A 23,081-nucleotide genomic window follows, 5' to 3' on the forward strand; every position below is an offset into this window, starting at 1 on the left:
AAGTCACTTTTCACACCTCAGTAGATTTCATTTAACACCCTTCATGACAAAATGCACTTATCAATAGGGATTATCCGGATCTTCTCAACTATAGAAAAACACATCTATTATATAGGTACAAACAACCCATTTATCAACCAATGATAGTAACATTCAAATAACAACAGTATTAACCGTTGTGATTTTGAAAGGATTTATAATGCACCTGCTCTGTTTGCAACCGATTAGTGGGTATTTCTGATTTCAAGCCCATTCATCAAAAAGTCGATTTCTAAATGCCAAAAAGTTTTACAATTTTTTTAATGCTCAACAAATTTGAAACTGAATACAATTTGACATAAATCAGGCATATCTTTTGACAGAGGAAGCAATTTCACAACTTAAGGACATGATTCTTATATTCAGGGATGTGTGTTTTACAAAATAAACAATTATCATCCACACTTTTCCTCGACATAGCCTAATATTTAATAGCACTTATATGTGAAAATGTTCAAAACATGACCAAATAAGCACTCTAATGGTAACATTTAACTGCTAGATAAAACCTGCTCTGATTCCATTCTACATATAAGGCAAAGCTGGAACATTTGTTTTTTGATAACTGAGAATTGACAATTCAAACTTGCTTGAAATAATGTTAACTCGAATATCATGCGGCAGTCCAAGAGACAACTATATTCCCGCTGATATTCTTGCTACCTTGAAGAGGTGACCTTGATTATGATCCAGTGTGATTGACTCCTGAGTTATAGAGATCTTCTGAGTGACATAAATTCCTTCAATGTTATCAGGAGATAAGAAGAAGATACAAAAAAAGACAGCTCAACTATTGACCTTCAAGTTCGACTTTGAATTTTTGCAACTAGGGTCGACTTCTGCCTTCTAAACATTGCATCCATGACTTAAACCTTTCACACTAAGAAGCATATTGAAAATGGCTATGTGCAAACAGCATAAAACCAGAACAGCCTGGGAGTTACTTACAGTGTGTTCAGATTGTAAGCTGTTTGCTACTCATCAATTTCTAAGGGTTGGAAATGAAGCCGTTAAAACTTGAATCTAGTAAGAAAGGTCTTTAATTAAATTTAACTTTCTAAGGGACTACAAGTGTGTCAAAATACGTATCTAAGTGGTAAAGGGTTAAATAATGTAACCAATGTTCAAGAGTAAAGGATACATAGAGGAGACGCAAAAATTGAAGCTCTAATTTTTTACCTTGAAGAATGACCTTGACCCATAATGTCTGACTCTTGCTTACTACACATAGTTTCAACAACCTTAACATGGTAGGCCGAGTTTCATTAAACTCCTTCAAAGCATAAAGGAGATAAAAAGATGAAATGATAATGAAGGCTCAAATAATTGATCCTTCAAATATGACATTGACCTTCAGCCATAATTACTGACTCATGCTTTCTGCACTATGCATCAATGACATTAAATTTGTTGGTAGGTTTTATGAAAATCCTACAATGAGTTTGTTATATAATAGGATCACATACAAAAGTAGGGGCTAAAATGTTTTACAGGAAAGTAGTACCGTGAACTTAAACCAGATTGTTTGGCTTGTGCCTTTTGCCTGTGTTCTCCTTGCGCTTTAAACATTTGAGACTAAGTTGTATGACAAGAGGGCCATCTTGGCCCTAGTTCGCTCACCTGAGAGGAGTCGGTTCATTCAATCTTTACCTAATGTCAAACTTGACCTAGATATTGACCAGACAAACATCCTGGTCAAGTTTCATCATTATTGAACCAAAACTCTGGCGTAAGGAGTGTTTTTGTTTTTGTAAGATTTGAAATGGTGACCTATATTTTGAGTTGACCCCCCTTACCAAACATCAAACTTTGCTTACAAAGATTTTGGATAATATAATGAAAATTTGAACAATCTAAGGGCAATAATTATGGCATTGATTATGTGATTTTGCTCATCATCAAACTTGACTGAGATCTTTCAGCAACTTTGATACAGAATGCTTGAGAAATGTGAATGCTAGAGTGTTTACAAACCAAATGTGGAAGGACGGACAGCGGACAAAGACCAATCCTAAAACCTCACCTGAGCAATCAGGTGAGCTAAAAAGTGTGTTTCACCGATCTTAGCAATTTTCCAACTTGTCCAAGAAATCAATAAAACCAATGTATTGACTTAGTTTCACGATGATTAGGCAAAATATGTGACTTCTAAAGTATTCGATCACAAGGTTTCTCTATATAGTCACATAAGGAAAACTGCCCCACCCCCCTGGCAGCCATGTTTATTGACCCATCGGGACCATTTGCAAACTCCTCTGAGATATATATTAAACCAATGTTTTCACCAAGTTTCATGGGCAAAAAATGTGACTTCTAGAGTGTTCACAAGCTTTTTTTTACTATATAAATATAAGAAAACTGCCCCCCCCCCCCGGCAGCCATGTTATTCAACTGACTGGAACCATTTTCCAACTCAACTCTTGTATCAAGGAAACAGATGTTCTGACCAAATTTCATGAAAATTGGGCAAAAAAATGTGTTATCTAGAGTGTTCACATGTTTTCATTATATACATATTGAGAAAAATGCCCTGCCCACTGGCGGCCATGTTTTTTTACTGATCTGGACCATTTTCAAACTCGTCTGACATATCAATAAAACCAATGTTTTGATTAACTTTCATGATAATTGGGCCAAAATTGTGACTTCTAGAGTGTTTACAAGGTTTCTCTATAGCCATATAAGGAAAACTGCCCCGCCCACTGGCGGCCATGTTTTTCAATGGACCGGAACCACTTTTGAACTCAACCAACATATCATTAAGACAGACATTTAGACAAAGTTATATGAAGATTGGGCATTAAATGTGACTTCTACAGTGTTTACAAGCTTTTCCTTTTTTTTTGACCTAGTTTTTGACCCAGCATGACCCAGTTTCGAACTCGATCGAGATATCATTGAGACAAATCTTCTGACCAAGTTTCATGTAGATCTGACTATAAATATGGCTTCTACAGTGTTTACGAACAAAAATGGACGGACGGACGATGGACAAAGACCGGTCACAAAAGCTCACTGAGCAATCAGGTGAGCTAAAAATCCAACAAATTATATATGAGATATGGAGCGGACACAAAAGAATCCAGACTGACGGACAGAAGACATTCCTATAATGCCCTATCCCCTTAACAACTGAGGATTAAGAATATCAATTGATGTGGTTTTGGTTCCTTAATCACATTTTACTGTCACAACATGATGATAACAAGATATACAGAATTAACAATCAAAATTTTCTCCATAAAATCAATGATTATTGATGAAGAAGAGATGTTTTTGTCAGAAACACAATGCCCCCTATTGTGCCGCTTTGAAATAAAATTTCAATATATCATTTGGCAGGCTTAGAAATTATCTCCCTTTTAAAGCTTATTACTTCCCTTGGATTTGTTTTTTTAGACCTTTGATCTTGAAGGATGACCTTGACCTTTCACCACTCAAAATGTGCAGCTCCATGAGATACACATGCATGCCAAATACCAATGAAGTTGCTATCTTCAATATTGCAAAAGTATCGCAAAACTTTAACCAAGTTTAAAGTTTTGGGACACACACAATGAATGACAGACAGACAGGCCAAAAACAATATACACGCGATCTTTCGATCCGGGTGCATAAAAAGGCCTATACAAATGTTGGCTGATTTTTTTAATACAAAATATAACTAAAATCCCAAATAACTGCAAGAAAATGATAACTTTTATAATTTAATAAATTATTAAGCAAAAATGTTTACTTAGGAAATTGTTACAAGAATTTGAATTCTTAAAAAAACTTGAAAATTTTATCCTTATTATTAAGTGGCCTACGTACTAAGAAAAAGTTTATCACACAAACAAGTTACTTGTTTTTTATTTAATTTAATTGTTTAACTGCTTAATGGTTTATTTCAGAGCTGCATATATTTTAAATAGATAACCATATTGTTAACCTTTCAATGTACTTATAAAGAAAACAACCTTTTGTCCCATCTGGTGTAGTAATAATCTCAAATCTCCTTAAAAAATGGCATGTTCTCAATGATTGAAAGTACACCCATAAAATATACTGTCTAACTGATTGGTCTTCATAAAAATATACTGTCTAATTGATTGGTTATCATGCTGCACATCAGAATATGGGGTGATCCACTCCATGGATTCACAATATCTGAACAGTAAACATTGACAAACTAGGATGTTAAGCACTCAAACATGTACAAACTAAGTCTATAATCATTTCTCATACAAAAATAGTATAAATTTCATTTTTATTTATCTGTCAGTTTTACGTTTCTTTCTTAAAGCAAAAGAGACTAAATACTACCTGCATGACTGTCTTCAATATACTGTGAAAATTCACGCATGCAGGTTTTTAAAAATAAATTTGCAGACCTCAGTTAGTATTTTGGCATTTAAAAGATTACAACACTATATTTTTAAGATGGCAAGTCTGTAAATGCTTGCCATTGCATCACAACCAAACTATATATGGATGTATTTTATTGCAGTGAATATTCTATGTAAAACAAAAAACAGGGAAAATGCAATTTACATAAAGACCATTAGGAACAAGGGCTGTTCGTAAAACATGCATGCCCCCAATATGGGCTGTCAGTTGTTGTGGCAGCCATTGTGTGAATACATTTTTTGTTACGGTGACCTTAACCATTGACCTAGTGACCTGAAAATCAATAGGGGGCATCTGCCAGTCATGATCAATGTTCCTATGAAATTTCATGATCCTAGGCCTAATTATTCTTGAGTTATCATCAGGAAACCATTTTACTGTTTCCAGTCACTGTGACCTTGACCTTTGACCTAGTGACCTGAAAATTAATAGGGTCATCTGCCAGTCATGATCAATGTACCTATGAAGTTTAATGATCCTAGGCGTAAGCATTCTTGAGTTATAATCAGGAAACCATTTTACTAGTTCAAGTCACTGTGACCTTGACCTTTGACCTAGTGACCTGAAAATTAATAGGGGTCATCTACCAGTCATGATCAATGTACCTATGAAGTTTCATGATCCCAGGCGTAAGCATTCTTAAGTTATCATCCGGAAACCATTTTATTATTTTGAGTCACTGTGACCTTGACCTGTGACCTGAAAATCAATAGGGGTCATCTGCCAGTGATGATTAATGTACCTATAAGTTTCATGATCCTAGGCCTAGGCATTCTTTAGTTATCATCCGGAAACCATTTTACTATTTTGAATCACTGTGACCTTTACCTTTGATCTAGTGATCTGAAAATCAATAGGGGTCATCTGCCAGTCATGATCCTATGTACCTATAAAGTTTCATGATCCTAGGCCTAAGCGTTCTTGAGTTATCATCCGGAAACCATCTGGTGGACGGACCGACCAACATGTGCAAAACAATATACCCCTCATCTTCGAAGGGGGGCATAATAATAATTTTATTTTCAAATTTTGGAATTTTATTGAATTTTCACCCAATTTATAAGATATAGTTTGTACATGTTGCATTCAATGTAAATTTAAAATCACATGTCGGCCACAACATGTTTTAAAGCCTGGCAAAAACTCTGACTCATGAAAGATGATAGTGAAGATGATACGCCACACCCTTGAATTAAGACAGTTTAATCAATAATCCAAGTGGACTTTTTACCTGACATATGTCATTATAGCAGTGATCTGTTTGATTGTACTTTTACTAGAGAAAAAACAACATTAGAATTAATAATAAAACAAGGGATGTTTGTAAAACATGCATGCCCCCCATATGGGCTGTCAGTTGTAGTGGCAGCCACTGTGTGAATACGTTTTTTGTCACTGTGAACTTGACCTTTGACCTAGTAACTTGAAAATCCATAGGGGTCATCTGCCAGTCATGATCAATGTACCTATGAAGTTTCATGATCATAGGCCTAAGTATTCTTGAGTTATCATCAGGAAACCATTTTACTGTTTTGAGTTACTGTGACCTTGACCTTTGACCTAGTGACCTCAGAATTAATAGGGGTCACCTGCCAGTCATGATCAATGTACCTATGAAGTTTGATGATCCTAGGCGTAAGCTTTCTTGAGTTATCATCCGGAAACCGTTATACTATTTCGAGTCACTGTGACCTTGACCTTTAACCTAGTGACCTCAAAATCAATAGGGGTCATCTGCCAGTCATGAGCAATGTACCTATGAAGTTTCATGATCCTAGGCCTAAGCGTTCTTGAGTTATCATCCGGAAACCATCTGGTGGACGGACGGACCAACCGACCTACCGACATGTGCAAAACAATATACCCCCTCTTCTTCGAAGGGGGGCATACAAAAAAATCCCCATCCATAAGATGCTTATATTTATTTCTTATAAAGAAATACCCATTGGATTTTAATGAGTCCTGTAGAAACACATCAACAAACAAGAGGGCTATGATATAAAGGTAAGTGCTAGCAAAAATGACAGTGTTTAACAAGAGATTGCTGTCATGCCCTGATCTTTTTTGTTCTGACAAGATCTTAAACTCATGGTGTCCAACAAACTGAGGTAGGAGCTGGTCTTCTTTACCAACAGCTCACTGAGCACCAAGCATGTTGTATTAAAATTAAGTTTAACAAGTTGTAACCATGACAACAATACAACACTATCAATCCTAGACCCTACAAAGCCAATAACTCACAAGTAAGCTATGATTTATACATTTCAATACAAACTATGCAACTAAATTCCAATTTGAAATTGAAATTTTACAGAAAACCGTATCTTTCTTTACGCATTAATAGGTCATTTGCTTCAGTAGGATTCAAGCCTACCAGATTCAATCAAGGACATTTGATATATTTTAATGAAAGCAGGAGAATCACACTAGAGATCATGATTTTCTGAATCAGTAATGGTAGAATTAAACTTCAATCTAACGTGCATAATGTAAAAATTTAAGATTTGAACAGGCTTAAATTTCACAACACAGGCAGATATGCCTCCACTTGGAGCAAATCTTTTGAAACAGTCAATACCACACACCCGTCAGACACCCGGATACTGTAAGCAGTACAATTATTAACGATCATATCACAATAAATGGTATTAAATTGTCATGTCCCTATAAAACTGTGTGCATTCCAACTGCAGATAATAATGGGCTTATGACACTGCAACCAAATGCACTCAAATTGACTGCGCCGATGTGGTCTATGAATGCTTTGATTTACTAATAAGATCTAACTTCTAAATGCATGGGAAATTAATAACCTGTCATTTTTTACTTTCATTATTCATTTATCAAATATGAAATAAAATATTCTGAATATTACATCATATTCTGAGAAGAGCAAGCCTGTTCTGACAGCATTGACAGTCTAAATGGATGATTCAACAAGGTGGGTTATTTCTCAAATGAGGAAAAAAACTGAAAAAGTTTAATAACTAACATGATGATTTTCACAGCAAGGTAATGGGATAAATATGACAAGTGTTATAATCTCTACTTTAAGTGCAATTTTAAAAGATAAATATGTTTTATTTAAAATGAAATATTCCGCAGTCTGTTGTCATCGTGATGCAACAGCACATTTCAAACAATTTAAAAACATTTTTGTTAAAAATCTTTGGATCAAATTTTTAATGGATATTTACAACAAATTATAGTATACCAAGGGCTAGACATAATGGTCCGATTGTCATTGAATCCTTTATAAGACATTACCAACATACCTACTTTAAAGGATGTATGTAAAAGTTTTGTGAAAATCAATTTAAAAAATAAGCTTTTTAATTTGTTCATTATTGATTAAAAGTTTTGTCAGTTTAATCATGGCAATTAAACAAAGAGCTAAAATAGTCAATTCCTAACCAAAAATGCAAAATGCTTACACACGTTTTTGAAGGTTTCCATCACAAGGGTTCATAGAATGCTTTATGATAAGAAGCCTATGTAAAGTTATAGTGTCACCCTTCTCAAAAAAGGCCAGCCAGTTGGACTTATGAAAATTTTCATTCCTGTTTAATATCTTTTATGATGGAGGCTTGGCAAGAAGGTATAATCTGTACCGCTCTTTTCAACTAGCTGCTGGGTAGGCAACCAGCCATGTCAGCCTTGTATGAGACTCAAACCTTTTACCTTTTTATGCTCATAAGGTAAAAGCACTTACCTCTAGGCTATTAACACTTTGAGTGCTGGAACCGAATTTAAAAGGCCTTTGCAAACAGTTTGGATCCAGATGAGACGCCACAGAACATGGCGTCTCATCAGGATCCAAACTGTTTGCTATTCTGATAGTATTCTTTGCAAAAAATGAAAGAAAATGCTTATTTTAGAAATTCAGCAGAAGACATTTTAGCAGACGACAAATTTCCCAGCATGCAAAGGGTTAACCATTTACCACTCAGCTACACACTTTGCCCACATATGTAGTCCCTTAGAAATTCAAATTAGATTTCAGAGAAGATTCAAGTTTTAGCATCTACATTTCCAACCATAAGATACTGATGAGCAGCAAACAACAAACTGAGAGTAATTACTTGCAAGTTGTTCTGGTTTTCTGCTGGTTGCATAAAGCCATGTTCACTCTGGTTCTGAGTGATTGGAAGTTGTGACTTACATCCCATGAGTAGCTTGATTCAACGCTGCTGCGCTCCGTGGTGTAACCCGTGGCGCACAGGTCACCCTGTAGGGACTGGCCCGAGCTAGCTGCATCCTCGGTGATCGTTGGGGACGACTGCTGACTGCTCAACGGCTCTTGGTAACTGTGGAGATAGCAAGAGTGGAGTTTATGTTATGTTCATTTTTGTTTTTGTAGTCAGATTTTTTGCCAGTTGTTACAGTGTTTCAGTTTTTAAATTGCCATTAGTTAACCAGCTCCAACTGATTTTGAATATTTAATTAAAATGTTTGTATGTTTAAATTTTTTTTAAACTATTAACAAACTGATTGTTTGAAGCAAAAATCAACAACACATTTTAAAAGATGAAAAAACAATAAAAGCATCCACACTTTTTCAACAAAAGAAAGTTGTGTCTTACTTGGCAATAGCATCTGCGATGGTCTTGGTGAAGTTCGTTGCTGTGACAATCTCAAGGGACGGATGCTCGTCTAGAACACCTCGCGATAAGCCTCGTCTGCAACACAGAACAGTTCTGTTTAGGTTTCAGGGACCTGTGTCTGTTTGGACAAAAACGGGGAGCAACCAGCCGACACCAAATGTACCAATAACACACTGATATGCAAATGAGAACAATGGAGTGCAGCATAGTGGTGTGAATGAGTCATATGAACCCAGAACATGCAGGTTCATGCCTCCATGCTGTCAATATGCTTACAAATTATTGTTCTATATGAAAGCATGTAAAGCAGGCAAGGCACCATGGAACAAAGGTAGATGTGAAATAATACCATCAGTACATATATATGTTAAATAATACCATCTGCTGTAAAATTATATGTGAAATAGTACCATCTGCTGTAAAATTATATGTGAAATAGTACTATCAACTGTTTAGATATATGTGAAACAACACCACATATCCTTCTCAATTGTAAAAATATTTATATAAGGCAGATTTGCCGAAGAACATTTACTGCAGGACAAATATATACAATCTGTTGGTTTCACTCATGATTTATGCATCCAAGCATCTGTCACAAAATGCAATAGTGATGCAAGGTGAGGATGTATTAACTTTGGATTATAATCAAGGCTTTTGCACATCAAGCATGACCATGACTATCAATGTAAGACAACTCTGTAGAAAATGCAACAATCTCAAAGTGTTCAGGGGTAGGTTAAACAATAGTTAAAACATTAATAATAACAAGCAAATTCGTTGAATTGATATCCCCCGCCATATAAATTTTGTTTATGGATGGGTGTAACCTTTGACCTCAATGTGTGACCTTGACCTTAGCCCCTAGGATTATGGGTGTTGAATGTGAAGCAACCCCAGATGATAGAGAACAACTATGGCAAGTTTCATGGCATAGTAATGGAATGACTAATTAATGAACAAAATGATCAAATTTGTGACCTTTGACCTCAATCTATGACCTTGACCTTGGCACATAGGATTATGGGTGTTGAATGTGAAGCACCCCCAGATGATTGAAAAAAACTATGGCAAGTTTCATGGCTCTGGCTCATGTGTCAATGGAGATAAAGCTGTAAGCTTATATTAAAAAGCAAGTTTCAATGAAATTCGCCAAAGCACTTCAAAGATATTGCTCCGGACGGAAGGACGGAAAGACAGAAGAACGGAAAGACGGATGGACAACGCCAAAACAATATCCCTCCGCCTATGGCGGGGGATAATAAAATACTTTTGTAAAAAAAATTGTACAGACTACAACAATTAAAATCTGTTGAAAGGTTAAACAATACATCCTAAGTAATCAGGTTAAACAATATATCCTATTCCTAAGGAATCATAATTAAAATGCATAATACAAACTTGAAAACACCTTTCCCTTTAAATAAAGAGCATATATTTTGCAATTAAGATAATAGAAAACTTAGTGCACACTCCACTCATGTATGTCACAAATAATGAGTGTGCAGTATTTTTATTACCAGGCAGTAATATTCAATTTCCCAGAACTACCAAATGAATTTTAACACTCTACATTCAAGCTGACATATAGAACTCATTGTGGTGACATATGAAACCAATTAGCTAAGAAATTATGACTCTGAATCAATATGTTTTACGAACCGTTCTATCAACAGGAACAATAAAACAGACAATTTCCCAGAGACCAATAGACTTTCATAATCATTAAACAGACACAAGGTCGCCCAATCTTGGACAAAAAACATTAAGAATAATTATTTCACACCATAAACATCACTGGAGACTAATAAAACAATAGTTGCACTAAAAATACCAGGCCAACAATCAATATGTGTAATTGATGTAAACTAGAAATCCCTAGTTTCTCATAAAGGTGAAGGTGACAATCATGTAAGTTTGATGACCTGTAACCTGTCTATATAGCATATATGTACAATTTCCAAGTATTAAAAGGCCCATATATTTCAAAATACCGTTAACTATGCCTATATATTCAATATTCACGCGGGGAATAAATGCAACAACTTTACATGATATCCATCATGTCATTCCTGAGAAACTGGCTAAACATTTTACATTCCTTTATAGTATAGTACAATGTATGTAAATTTGTAAGTGTAAAATCTTTACAAGTTTCAAACTAGAGTATAGAATTTGCAATATTTGAAATTGCCTCCTACATGTAGTTTGAAAAATTTGATTGTCAATTAATAGTTTCTTGTGTCAATTTAAGTTCCTTTGCCTGTAACATCACGTGTGACGAGGCCTCAGTCATTTAGGGATTATGAGAATGAAAGAGGCTTTTTTTTAGTGTTAAACAGCAGACAAATATTCATAAATATAATTTTATTCCCCACTCCTAACTTTAAATCCTGCAATTAATGTTTTTATTATTATTGGCCACTTCACACTTGTTGTATACAATATACTTTTTCTTTCATTCAAAATCCGGTCCGGTAATGGGCCCCATTCCTAATGGACAAAAGTATTTATATTTCCCAAAGAGAGCTAAAAATTCTAAATAAAGATTTCCAAAATTGTTTATTTTTTATTTTTAGATCTCAATATTTCTGAAAACACCAGTCCTGTATTCTTAATTTAGAAACACTATAATATATAACAACACTAATTTACCAATTTTAGTCAAAACGCTGCAAATTTTCCAATCAAAATGGTAGAAAAAAAACACTGATATAAATGACTTCTTTTCAAAGTAAGTCCAGTCCAGGTTGCCTGTTCCTGCATGTTCTTGCAAATTGCACCAATATTATTTACAAACCAAGGCGTATTCACATTAGTTTCTGATTTGTCATGAGAATTTTGTCCAGTAACACCTGAATATTAAATTGAAATGCATTTGTTATCTGAGTCACAAGTATACAAGTTCATATTAGTATGACTGATGTAAAGTCACTTTAAATACGAGCTGGTCTCGAGGAATTAAAGCAGGCTTAATGTATGTGTGTAAAGGGTTGGAAAAAAATAGCCTGTGAAGTCCCCTGTTAATATTTTCTTGTTCAGAGAAAACAACAACACACTATTCTCAAACACAAAAACACTTGTAACAAAACCTTGTTGGTTGAAGTAAGAATGATAATATGTAATACCAAACAAACAATGTAATATCATAACTGTTTTTACACTGATGACAAAAAAGGTCAAGACACTTTTCAAGAACAAAGTCTTCTTGACATAACAGTCATAATTTGTCCTAGTGATATTGATTCAATAAAACACAGCGAAATGGTTGAACCTCTTTCATCACAGAATTTGTAATGAAAATGAATTGAAGTCTATGTACATAATTTTGAAAGTATCCATCACTGCAAGAGCTAACTGCTATATTTTAAAAGCACATAAACACTCAAAATCAACGAATATATCTTACAATATTTCGATAAATAAAGTTAACACATAAAAAAAAAATTTCCTTTTAGCAATATAGCCAAAATTTCAACGTTAGATGTGGTTTGGTAACATAGATTTAACGCAATACAAAATACTAGTTTTAATTTTTTGTGTCACAATATATTCCATGTGAGTTTCCGGCTACAATACCCGAATATTTGCAAGCAAACGCAAAATGGGCTTTGGAGCACAATATTGTTTGTGGCGGGGACATTAACATGGAATATTGATTGTCCCACAAAAAATCATTTTGTATCTTGTTAAATCTATGTTACCATACCACATCTCATGTTAAAATTTTGATTATTGCTATAAGCAACCAATGTGAAAGACAAAAAAATCTTAAAGGATATGAGGTCAAATAACTTTAAAATTTACTAGACTTCACATGACAATCCAGATGGCAACGTTCGTGCCGAAAAAGGTGTTTTTAGCTATTTGTGTTTTGTTCTGTGAAAGCTGGTTATAATGCATGTGCGTAAAGTGTCGTCCCAGATTAGCCTGTGCAGTCCGCACAAGTTAATCAGGGACGACACTTTCCGCTTTTATGGTATTTTTAGTTTCAAGGAAGTCCCTCCTTACCGAAAATCTAGTTTAAGCGGAAAGTGTCGTCCCTGATTAGCCTGTGCGGACTGCACAGGCTAATCTGGGATGACACTTTACCCACATGCAATAAGCCCAGTTTTATCAGAACGCGGCTCATTTTATACCCTTTTATTACTTGTGTTTATTATTCTGAATGCCACTTCAGTCATATCAGTAAGAAAGTAATAAGCTTAATTTTGTATTAATATTCGCTTTATATCTTGAATTTCCTCGATAAGAATTTTCTTAAAGGGAGCTGTTCTTGTGATCCCGCAAAGAAATGTCCTACTTTTTTGCAAACAGTACACTTTAATTTCAACCCCTCAAAGTTTTGTTGTGTCGCCTACGTCAGAAAACTAGATGCAATATTTGACCAGTTGTAAGAATCAAGCTTGGAGTTTGTTAAGTCACCAGCAAAGATTGCCAGTTCGACTGGTTGATTACATCTGTTTAATTTTATTGTTAAATAACATATTGAAGTAAAATAAAATTAATCAGTTGGTATCTTTTCATACATATTCATAGTTTCATGTTCATTTTTAATCAAAGTCTTAGATATTGTTGTTGTTTTTTTGTTGGATGAATATTATCTGACATCAGCAAATTTCATCGGATATGTCCAAGATCCAACGTCTTCCGCATAAGTTGCTATAAGGAACACTGATTTTTTTATGGGTGAACTCTATTTAACAAAATATTTTGCGAATATTTGGTGATTGTCAGTATTAGGTTACTTTAATAAATACATATTATATGAAAAGGCCCCAAACAGATGGCAATTAAGTTTCATATCACAAAATAGAAAATATACTTGGCAAATCCTTGAGTAACTCCTCTACACGTGTTTGAATTTTGCAAAACTACTGCTCTTGTAAGAAAGTTTATCTAGGGATAAAATGTATGTTCCTGTTCTGAATTAATTTCAGTTAAGACAAGTTTAAGCCTACTTATTTAAGCGTGATTGGGTCAAAAGCTTTAGGTTTATTGAACCACTCAAGTGTTTTCCTGGGTTGAACCAGTGCTTTGTGTCTTGAGATAGCTTCTAGTATGGTGATTGGAACAGGACCTCCTGATCGCTAGGCGGTGGACATATGCACAAAGCCAGTAAATATAATGTCGGTATATGAGTTATGGAAATCTACCAGTATAATACACCAGCAGTCCCACTGAAAGGATATTTGAATTGTTGCCTAGTTTTTAAAACTTAAAAAACTCGGTTTTTAAAACAAATATTTACTTGCCAGAATATTCTTAACCCTTGTTGCAAATATTTTTTTCTTTTATACACAAAAATACAACTAGCTTCCTATTTTGTAAAGAATATTGGTTAATTTATTTTAAATAAGTGATTCAAACATGTTGAAAATTTACAGATAATTGCATGAAAATCAGAATTAAAAGCTTAATAGTTTTTAGTCTTTTTTTTCAGACATGCACATATATTCTAATGATTGTTCGTTTGTAAATCCCAATGTAATTATGTGAATTTTCAAATATTTCTTAATTGAAATGCAGATGATTTATGCCAGGGAATAAAACCATTTTTTACATTATTGTGTTGTTTCGGGGTAAACATAAATATGGTTAATTAATATTTAGTGAAATTAATCACATTTTGTCATTAGTTTTTATATCCCCTGCATATTTAATAGTCTTAATTGACATATTGCCAAACGTGTCAGAGCAACAGCAATGCCACCATGAAATTAATTTAAATATCCATACAGCAATAATATGCTTAATTAAAATGTGTGTGGGAAAGGAAACTTTTTTTCTAAATTATAATGTGAATACCTAAAAAATGTAAATTATTCAAATTAAATCCATATTGTCTGAAAATAATTCTTTCATGCAATCTTAACTGTTCAAAAATGAAATGTCAAGCACAATAAATTAACATCTTAGGAGTGTCATTAAAATCATGTAATTCATATTAATTGGAATACCTGTCTTGAATGGACATCAAATAGATGAATATTCAACAACTCACTTTTTGACACCACACACATGGTGCCCCTGTGTGTTTTACATCCAGATATGGTAAATGTACGTGTTTATGTAATTCTGAAACATTTTTGTTGTTAACATTGACCAGAAGTGAAAATTCAAAGTATTATGTGTTTATTGTGCATCACGAGGAGGAATATTGTTTTCAGTTCTAATGCCATAAAGTAAAATGCCCTGGCAATTGTAACAGAATGGCCTAATTTTTACCTGAAGAATTATGGCATGTCATCATTATAACTGCCTTAAAGTCACACAATTATTTTAAATGATTATAAAACAATGTCATATTTATTACAAATTCTTAAATCTTAAGGCTAACACCTGGCAATATTTATCTCAAATTAATAACCCTGTCTTGAAGAAAACGCTTACCACCAATGTCATGTGCTTATGATTAAATATCTTAAATATGTTATAAATCACTTCCAAATTGAAAAAAAACACCCACAGATTTAGATTAATAGTCCTTTTGTTTGATCTATCAAAATAATAAGTGGTCTTTGAGAAGAGAGACTTTATTTAAGGCCGGTAAATTGTTATTGTACAGTAAAAATGTGTTCAGTATGTTTTCCAATTCACAATTGGTAAATGTTCAACTACGATTATAAATTCAGGTCATATTTTACACTACTTAAACATTATCATTTACATGTAGGATAAATTTATTTATTTCCCAAAGATCAACATAAGAAAATAAAAATGACATGACAAACATACCTAGATATGTCAATGCGAAAAAAGTTTTGATTAAAGTCCGCATCGAATTCTGAGCTGCTGTTGTCGGACCACTCTGTTCTTGTGTCAGAACTGAGCGTTGACTGATCTGACACGCTAAACTGAGATTCCTGAGACTGAGATTCCTCTGAAACACGGCACTCAACAGTGTCCTGATATATGACATCCTCCGTCATCACATTGTCACTTGGCGCACATCGGTAGCGACTTTTGTAGTCATGCGAGTCTAAGACTGCTGGGTTTGGTTTTTTATTGAAAGAAGATGAGTCTGAAGAGTTGAAACTTGGATTGAAACTTGTTTCTCTAAGTTGGTCTAGCGTGGTAGAAGAAAGTTTGGTGTTTTCCCGGAAGACATTATGAGTTCGTGACTTTTCATCCTGAAGGCTTTGAGCCGGGGACGAACGATGATGTATTTTAGCACCAACACACACTATGGCAGTGGCAAGACTGTACTTCCGTCTCTGTATCCTAAGACTAACATCTCGGCTGTAAATCGTACGAAGTGAACTTCCATTACTTGTCACACTTGCAGAACTAGAAAACGAGCGTTTGCGCTCCCTTTTTTTGGGCCCAGGTCCCTGACTATTGGAGGTCAGGCCTGGGGTTAGGGTGGGCCTAGCAGCCACCTCTGTGCCCATTATTCCTATACAACCAACAATTAATCCATTATGTCACCCTCCGAATACTGTCAGGCAATTATTTGTAATAACAGCTTTTCAATATTAAGTGAAAGGAAAAAAACTTAAAAGCTATGGCACTAACACTCACAAAAAATCACATGGTTTAACTGTCACAAATTATTTCACCAATAAGCCAGCTCATATTTCTTTCTTCTATTTCAGTTTAAAATACAAAAGACTTCAAACTTATTGAAGTCATACTCTATGCTTTCTGAGTTTCTATGTCAAATAATAGATATCCTTTACATTCCGAATACCAATAAACTTTTTAACGGTGTCTATTTACAGGATTGATGTCTCCAATCATGAATAGGTCTTCTCTAATAAAAAACACATCCTATTGTTCAACTCTACAGAGACAAGCCATCGGCTCACTGATTTCTTTTAGCTAGAGCCGAGTTACTGAGTAACGACTCAACCCTCTATTACCACTGGTGGTATGACTCCGTAAACAAAGTAACAATGAACAGCAAACTGGCTGCAAACAAGTATGAACAATCTAATCCATCCACAAACATCACTGTAACCATAGGGAGTTCAATTTACCAAGGTTGAAGATCAATGGATCTTTCGGTAATAAACATATCTAAACTTTATTTTAATGTTTGATCACTGGCGTTGGTATATATTATCAAGTAACATTTAACTGACCAGTATGAGGTTATCTGATAAGAGTTAGTGAAAGTAAATAGACACTATTCAACCTGTGAATATATTTCCAGCCTAAATGAAGGTTAATTTGAAATAAAACTTCCGAAGTAATAAGCCAAATTTAATGGTTACTAAAACAGTTTTATAAGCTTATACTTGACAAAAAAATTAAATGATAGTATAATAATTATCTATAGAGGAATTCTTTATATTGTCTTTGTAAAAATGTTTGGCTGTTTAAAAAAAAATAAAGATTTTGATTTTTGGGAACAATTGAACAGTTATGTTAACTACATTTTCTTGTACCAATATTTGAAAATGAGATTAAAGGAAAATCATTTCAAAACCCAACTTACAGTTCTTTCAATTTAAGTTATTCTAAAAACATTGTGAGATGTATTGAAACATGCAATATTCAGTAAATACTAATTTTACACAATAAGAGAACTGTCAGCTGTTTTGTTCAAACAGATATTAGACGTAATACTACAGTACAATTATAATATAAGCTTGCCACCATTTACCTGAACTTTATGAATTATTAATTAAATAATAATTATAGAAATTTTCCCAGGATTTGGTCAGGCACAGCAGCAAGACAGCAAGGAAGGGGGTTGGTGCAGCAGGGCGCTGACCCCCTTTCGCATGACAACATTCTTTTTTCTTCTTTTTTTTAAATGCATATTCTGCATCAAAATCTATACTTCTTTGAAAGTATTTAAACACTTTAAACTTATTACACTCTCTGACAGCAAAGATCATTAGAGTCAGTCCTGACCAAGAAAATAGTACCAGAAGTTGACATGTATGGCGGGCAGTTTATTATCTCCAAATTTCAAATTAAAAAGTTGATGCGCATTATACATTGACACAAAACTATCCTGGCTGCTATATTGCGAAAAATTCATTTAGTAATCTTAAATATTCATAAAAGTCATCATTTTTTTTATTCAAGAAAACTACAACCTATAAACTTACAGACTGAAAGGGCCGTTGTCTAAACAACAAAAATCTGTTACAGCAGATATGAATTAAAATGTTGGAATAAAATATGAAAAAATGTCTTTGTCTTTGTTCGTGTTTGTGCACTTCTACATTGACAGCTTACTTTGGGCTGGTTACGGAATCAGGATAGTGCCAATCTATAATCTTGCCCTTCTTGCATTAAGGGCAACACACGACACACGAAGCGATACACGATATTTTGCATGACAGTCGCGGCGACGCACGATATTTTGAGCATCAGTCGCGGCGATGCACGATATTTTGTGCGATACACGAAGCAACATGCGAGAATGTACCCCGAAATATCTAGTTGGTAGTCAAAAAGGCGATATATCGTGTTGAATACATCGTGCGTCGCCTCTACTGTCGCGCAAAATATCGTGGAATGCCGCGACTGTCACGTAAAATATTGTGTGTCACCGCGACTGTTGCGCAAAATATTGTGCGTCACCCCGACTGTCCCGCAAAATCTTGTGTATTGCTTCGTGTGTCATGTCTCGCGTTCAAAGGGCAATGCACGAAACACGAAACTATGCACAATATTTTGTGCTACAGTCATGGCGACACACGATATTTTATTATACATATATCGCCCATATTATCCAAATCTTGTGCATTGCGGTCTAATTTCAGACCGTGACACACAATGCACGAAGCGATACTCAATATTTTGCGCGACGGTTGCGGCTACATGGGATATTTGTACTGTTCAAATATCGCTGTAATACTATCCCCTGTTGACTGTCACGTTTTTTAAACGGTGTTACAGTAATTTTTAACCATTTATTATTAATATGGCTGCCCTCAACACACTTATAGGGATTATTCTAGCATTAGTAAACCTGAGTACAAATTAATTAATTTTCAGAATAATTTTGATATATATTGACAAGGAAAAATGTTTAAAACTATTCAGAAATTTGAACGATGTAGTAAAATTTCTATCAATTTTAAGATAATATATCATTATAATCTGTATCGCATCCAATAGGATTGCAGATTTGTAGATAACATTTAACTTCAAGACTAAGACATCAATATGAAACCAGAAGATTTCTTTTCAGGACATGTGTAATCATCATTTATACATGTAGGTTATCCAGATTATTGACGAGCAACATTAATGTCCAGTCTATTGATACATTAATTAGACGGTATTTTTGTTGTTGGTATTGTTTCACCTTTTAAATACCTTTTACATGTATAATGCTTAATCAAATAAATTATCGTCATAAATAAAACTGCATACAGTGCAAACAACATATTTTATAATATTTATATTTGCTAACAAATACGCTTTTGAAGGGCACAAAACGTTTGTTTCATATTGCTTAACAGGGTTACAGATATAATATAAATGACTATTATATAATTATATACAGATAAAGTTCAAGCTGTTACTTTTGTGCATGTCTAATATGATTTAAACAAAAAGAACATAATGCACGTTGAACCATAGAATCGAACAACTAATAACTCAACCTAGGGAACTCAGTGATATATTTAAAATGGTTATTCCAAGCGATTTTCCTATCATCAAATATACGTTTATATAAAATATTTATGTAATATTAAATATTTATCTATGGCCAGATTGAAGTAAAAGAGGTAAAAAGCTTGCTATATCAATAAATACATTTTAATTGCTGATCAGACATAAATATTATTATAAAATAATATTATATCAAAAGATATATACGACATGATGCACATGCTTGATGACGTAAAATTTACAGGCAACATTTTTTACAGCGATATTTGAACAGTACAAATATCGCGCTTTGCCGCGACTGTCGCGCAAAATATTGAGTATTGCTTCGTGTGTTGAGGTCTGAAATTAGACCGCGATACACGAGATTCTGATAATATGGGCGATATTTGATAATCAAATATTGTGCGTCCCCGCGACTGTCGCCTAAAATATTGTGTGTTGCTTAGTGTTTCGTGCTTTACCCTTTGAACGCGAGACACGACCCACAAAGTGTTACACAATATTTTGTGCAACATTCGAGGCGACGCACAATATTTTGCAGGACAGTTGCGGTGAAGCACGATATTTTGCTTGACAGTTGTGGCGATGCACGATATTTTTCGCAACAGTCGCGGCGACGCACGATATTTTTAACACGATATATCGCCTTTTGGGATACCAACACAAGGGCGATATTTCGTGTTGATTTGATGTCGGCCGAGCGCAGACATTTGGACCAGAGCTTACAAGCGCTTGTAAAATTTTCAAGCATCAATGTGATATGATTGGAAAAATAAGGGCAGCGGGAAAATAGATTTTGAAGTCCAGGCACCGCGGGGCAGTTGTGCAAACACTGCCTAGGGACAGCCTGTTATATATTATTAAAAGGAATGTAATGGTTATCATGCTGCAAAAATATAGATTTAAGTACAAACCACTAAAATTGTTATGGTGTTATTGAAATTACTTTTGAAATGTATGCATGAACAAACTAATAATGAATTCTTGAACCCTTGAACCAAGTCAAGCTCGTAATTTATGCTAATACAGTTCACAAGTATCAGATATTGGCCAGCTGTATTTTGTTGAATATTAAATTCCATAAGTATTTGAGGGATTACACTTTACACAAATAAATTAAGCCCCATTTTCCCATATTGTGGCACATTAATGTAAAATTAAAATATCTTGCTAACAGCTGCTTTATAATTGTGAACACAAATGTGCCATTTTTACAACGTAGCTGATTAACATCACTTTTGACCTTTGGTGACCTTTAGGTCACATTCATAAAAATGCCTGCGGCTACCCATGAATGAATACACTTCATTTAGTCCATTGGCTGATTTGAGAATACCACCAGAACATTGGAAACATGGCCGCGTTTTTCTAACATTGTTTTACTGCATGTTCAGCATGAAACTATTTTATCTCTTATGAAAAGGCATGATAGATAGAACAGTTTTACACTAAACTCTTCACATCAATACAATTTGTGCGTAGATTCTACACCTTCGTCAGTTCGCGGTTAGTGTGTGTGAATGTCAGAGTTTATACACAGGTCATTGCTGGGTCTTCACGAATACCTTATGTTCTGAACGGAGTTCGCGGCCAGTAAAATAATCATTATATAGACGCAATAGCGTGAACTATGTGAACTGCAATTTTCTTTAGACCAAAAAGATGTTAAGTGAAGATATCCAGCGATATAATTATGGTATGTCAATAATAGATTCTTTATGTGTTTCCAACAATACCATGATAAATGTTATTTTTAATTAATTTAACAAAAATTATTCCACCATATTGACTAATGTATTAAGCATGAGCGCGACGATTCTCGATACTATTAATTTTCGATAAAATAGCAATGCCCAACAAACCACTAAAAAAGGTTTGTTCGAAGAACACGCGTATAAATATTTAAAATATGTACGGATACTTCGCATGTGGCCGGTTGGCTCATATGTTTTAATTTCACTTCCATTATTCTTTTGGTTTTCTGTTTTGTATCTGCACAGAAAGACATCCGCTATCCTTGATCTCATTCATTGAACTCTTTACCTTTCATAAACTCCAACCACAACCAACGCCCATATATCTTTTTAAAAGATATTTCTTGTTTCAGATAACTATCCCTTTCCCTAGTACCCACATTTGTTTGACTTCTTGGCCTTCAAATATTTATTGCATAACCCAGAGTTACTTCAAACACTCAATGTAAATACAGTAACAAATGCCTGGAGTGATTGGGTTAGCCTATCATAAACAGTGGGTTTAAGGCAAGACTTGTTTGTTGATTGCAATACTCAAGAGTCACAACTACTACGCATAATTAACCCTTTCAGTGCGGGAACCGAATTTTGAAGGCCTTTGCAAACAGTTTGGATCCAGATGAGACGCCACAGAACGTGGCGTCTCATCTGGATCCAAACTGTTTGCTATTCTGATAGTATTTTTTTTTTTTTTAAATCGAAGAAATGCTAATTGTGATAATTCAGCAGACGACATTTTAGCAGACGATAAATTTCCCAGCATGCAAAGGGTTAACCAATAAGGAGGACTCAATACATTCAGAAAACCCAGCAATAAGTCTTACAGAGTCTGGGGTCATCAAGAGTAACATGCTCTTGCATTCTGTTTGTAGTTTCATCAAAGAGACACTAATGCAAAATTATGAGGAAAATGCCACATAATTTTACCGTGACGAGTACAATGCACTCACCTGAATGTTATTTTGCAGGCTATTTTATTAGTTTATTTGCAAATTTAATAGAAACATGTGCACTGAAATAAACTAAATCAAACTCACCATTGGATTCCCATAAACAATAACAATCCTGTGATCATTATTCTGCCCAAAGGTATTTTTTTCTTTGACTAATCAGCAATAGAAGTATGTTTTATTTCATTAGATTTTAAACTTGTTCGGATCAACAGTTAACTACTCTTCATTTTAGAAGTAATTTTATCCAACAAAATTCAATTACAAACCAGTGAAAACTGTAGTCAGAATAAATACTAGTTGTCATTAGTAAAAACAACAAGACTATTGCCAAGCAATAAAAGTCCCCTACCGGCTCCACCATTGTCAGAAATTCCACCATTGTCAGAATATTTTTTGTATTTGTTGCCATAGCAACCAGAATTTTTGACGTAGGAACAAAATGAAATGACGTGCATAATGTTCATATTGCCATCTATCCATGTTCCAAGTTTCATGAAAAAATATTAAGAACTTTTAAAGTTATCGCAGGATCCAGAAAACCAACAATTTCAGCAGTATTTCTAGTCTATTTATTGCCATAGCAACCAGAATTTTTTTCGTAGGAACAAAATGAAATGACATGCTTAATGTCCATATTGCCATCTATCCATGTTCCAAGTTTCATGAAAAAAAAAAGAACTTTCAAAGTTATCGCAGGATCGAGAAAAGTGTGACGGACGGACGGACAGACAGACAGACGGAGCGCAAACCATAAGTCC

General features: G+C 34.5%; 1 protein-coding gene across 8 annotated transcripts in view; it reads right to left on the bottom strand.

Moving 5' to 3' along the window:
- Window positions 1-23,081, bottom strand: part of LOC127866295 (protein FAM149B1-like) — a 108,690-nt gene that overhangs the window by 48,040 nt on the left and 37,569 nt on the right. For 2 of the 8 annotated variants that reach the window (XR_008042945.1, XM_052406752.1), the window contains exons 1-3: window positions 15,771-16,816; window positions 9,012-9,107; window positions 8,591-8,735 (exon numbers count right to left, since the gene is read on the bottom strand). Coding sequence is in view for 7 of the 8 variants with exons in the window: in XM_052406752.1 (XP_052262712.1) it covers window positions 8,591-8,735; window positions 9,012-9,107; window positions 15,771-16,426 (897 nt within the window). In the remaining variant the exon portion in view is untranslated. Of the gene's footprint in view, window positions 1-8,590; window positions 8,736-9,011; window positions 9,108-15,770; window positions 16,827-23,081 lie in introns of those variants that run through there. The other 6 variants (XM_052406759.1, XM_052406758.1, XM_052406757.1 and 3 more) reach the window with 5 other exon arrangements.

The sequence above is a fragment of the Dreissena polymorpha genome, chromosome 2 (assembly GCF_020536995.1).
Source record: "Dreissena polymorpha isolate Duluth1 chromosome 2, UMN_Dpol_1.0, whole genome shotgun sequence".
Classification (NCBI taxonomy): Eukaryota; Metazoa; Mollusca; class Bivalvia; order Myida; family Dreissenidae; genus Dreissena; species Dreissena polymorpha.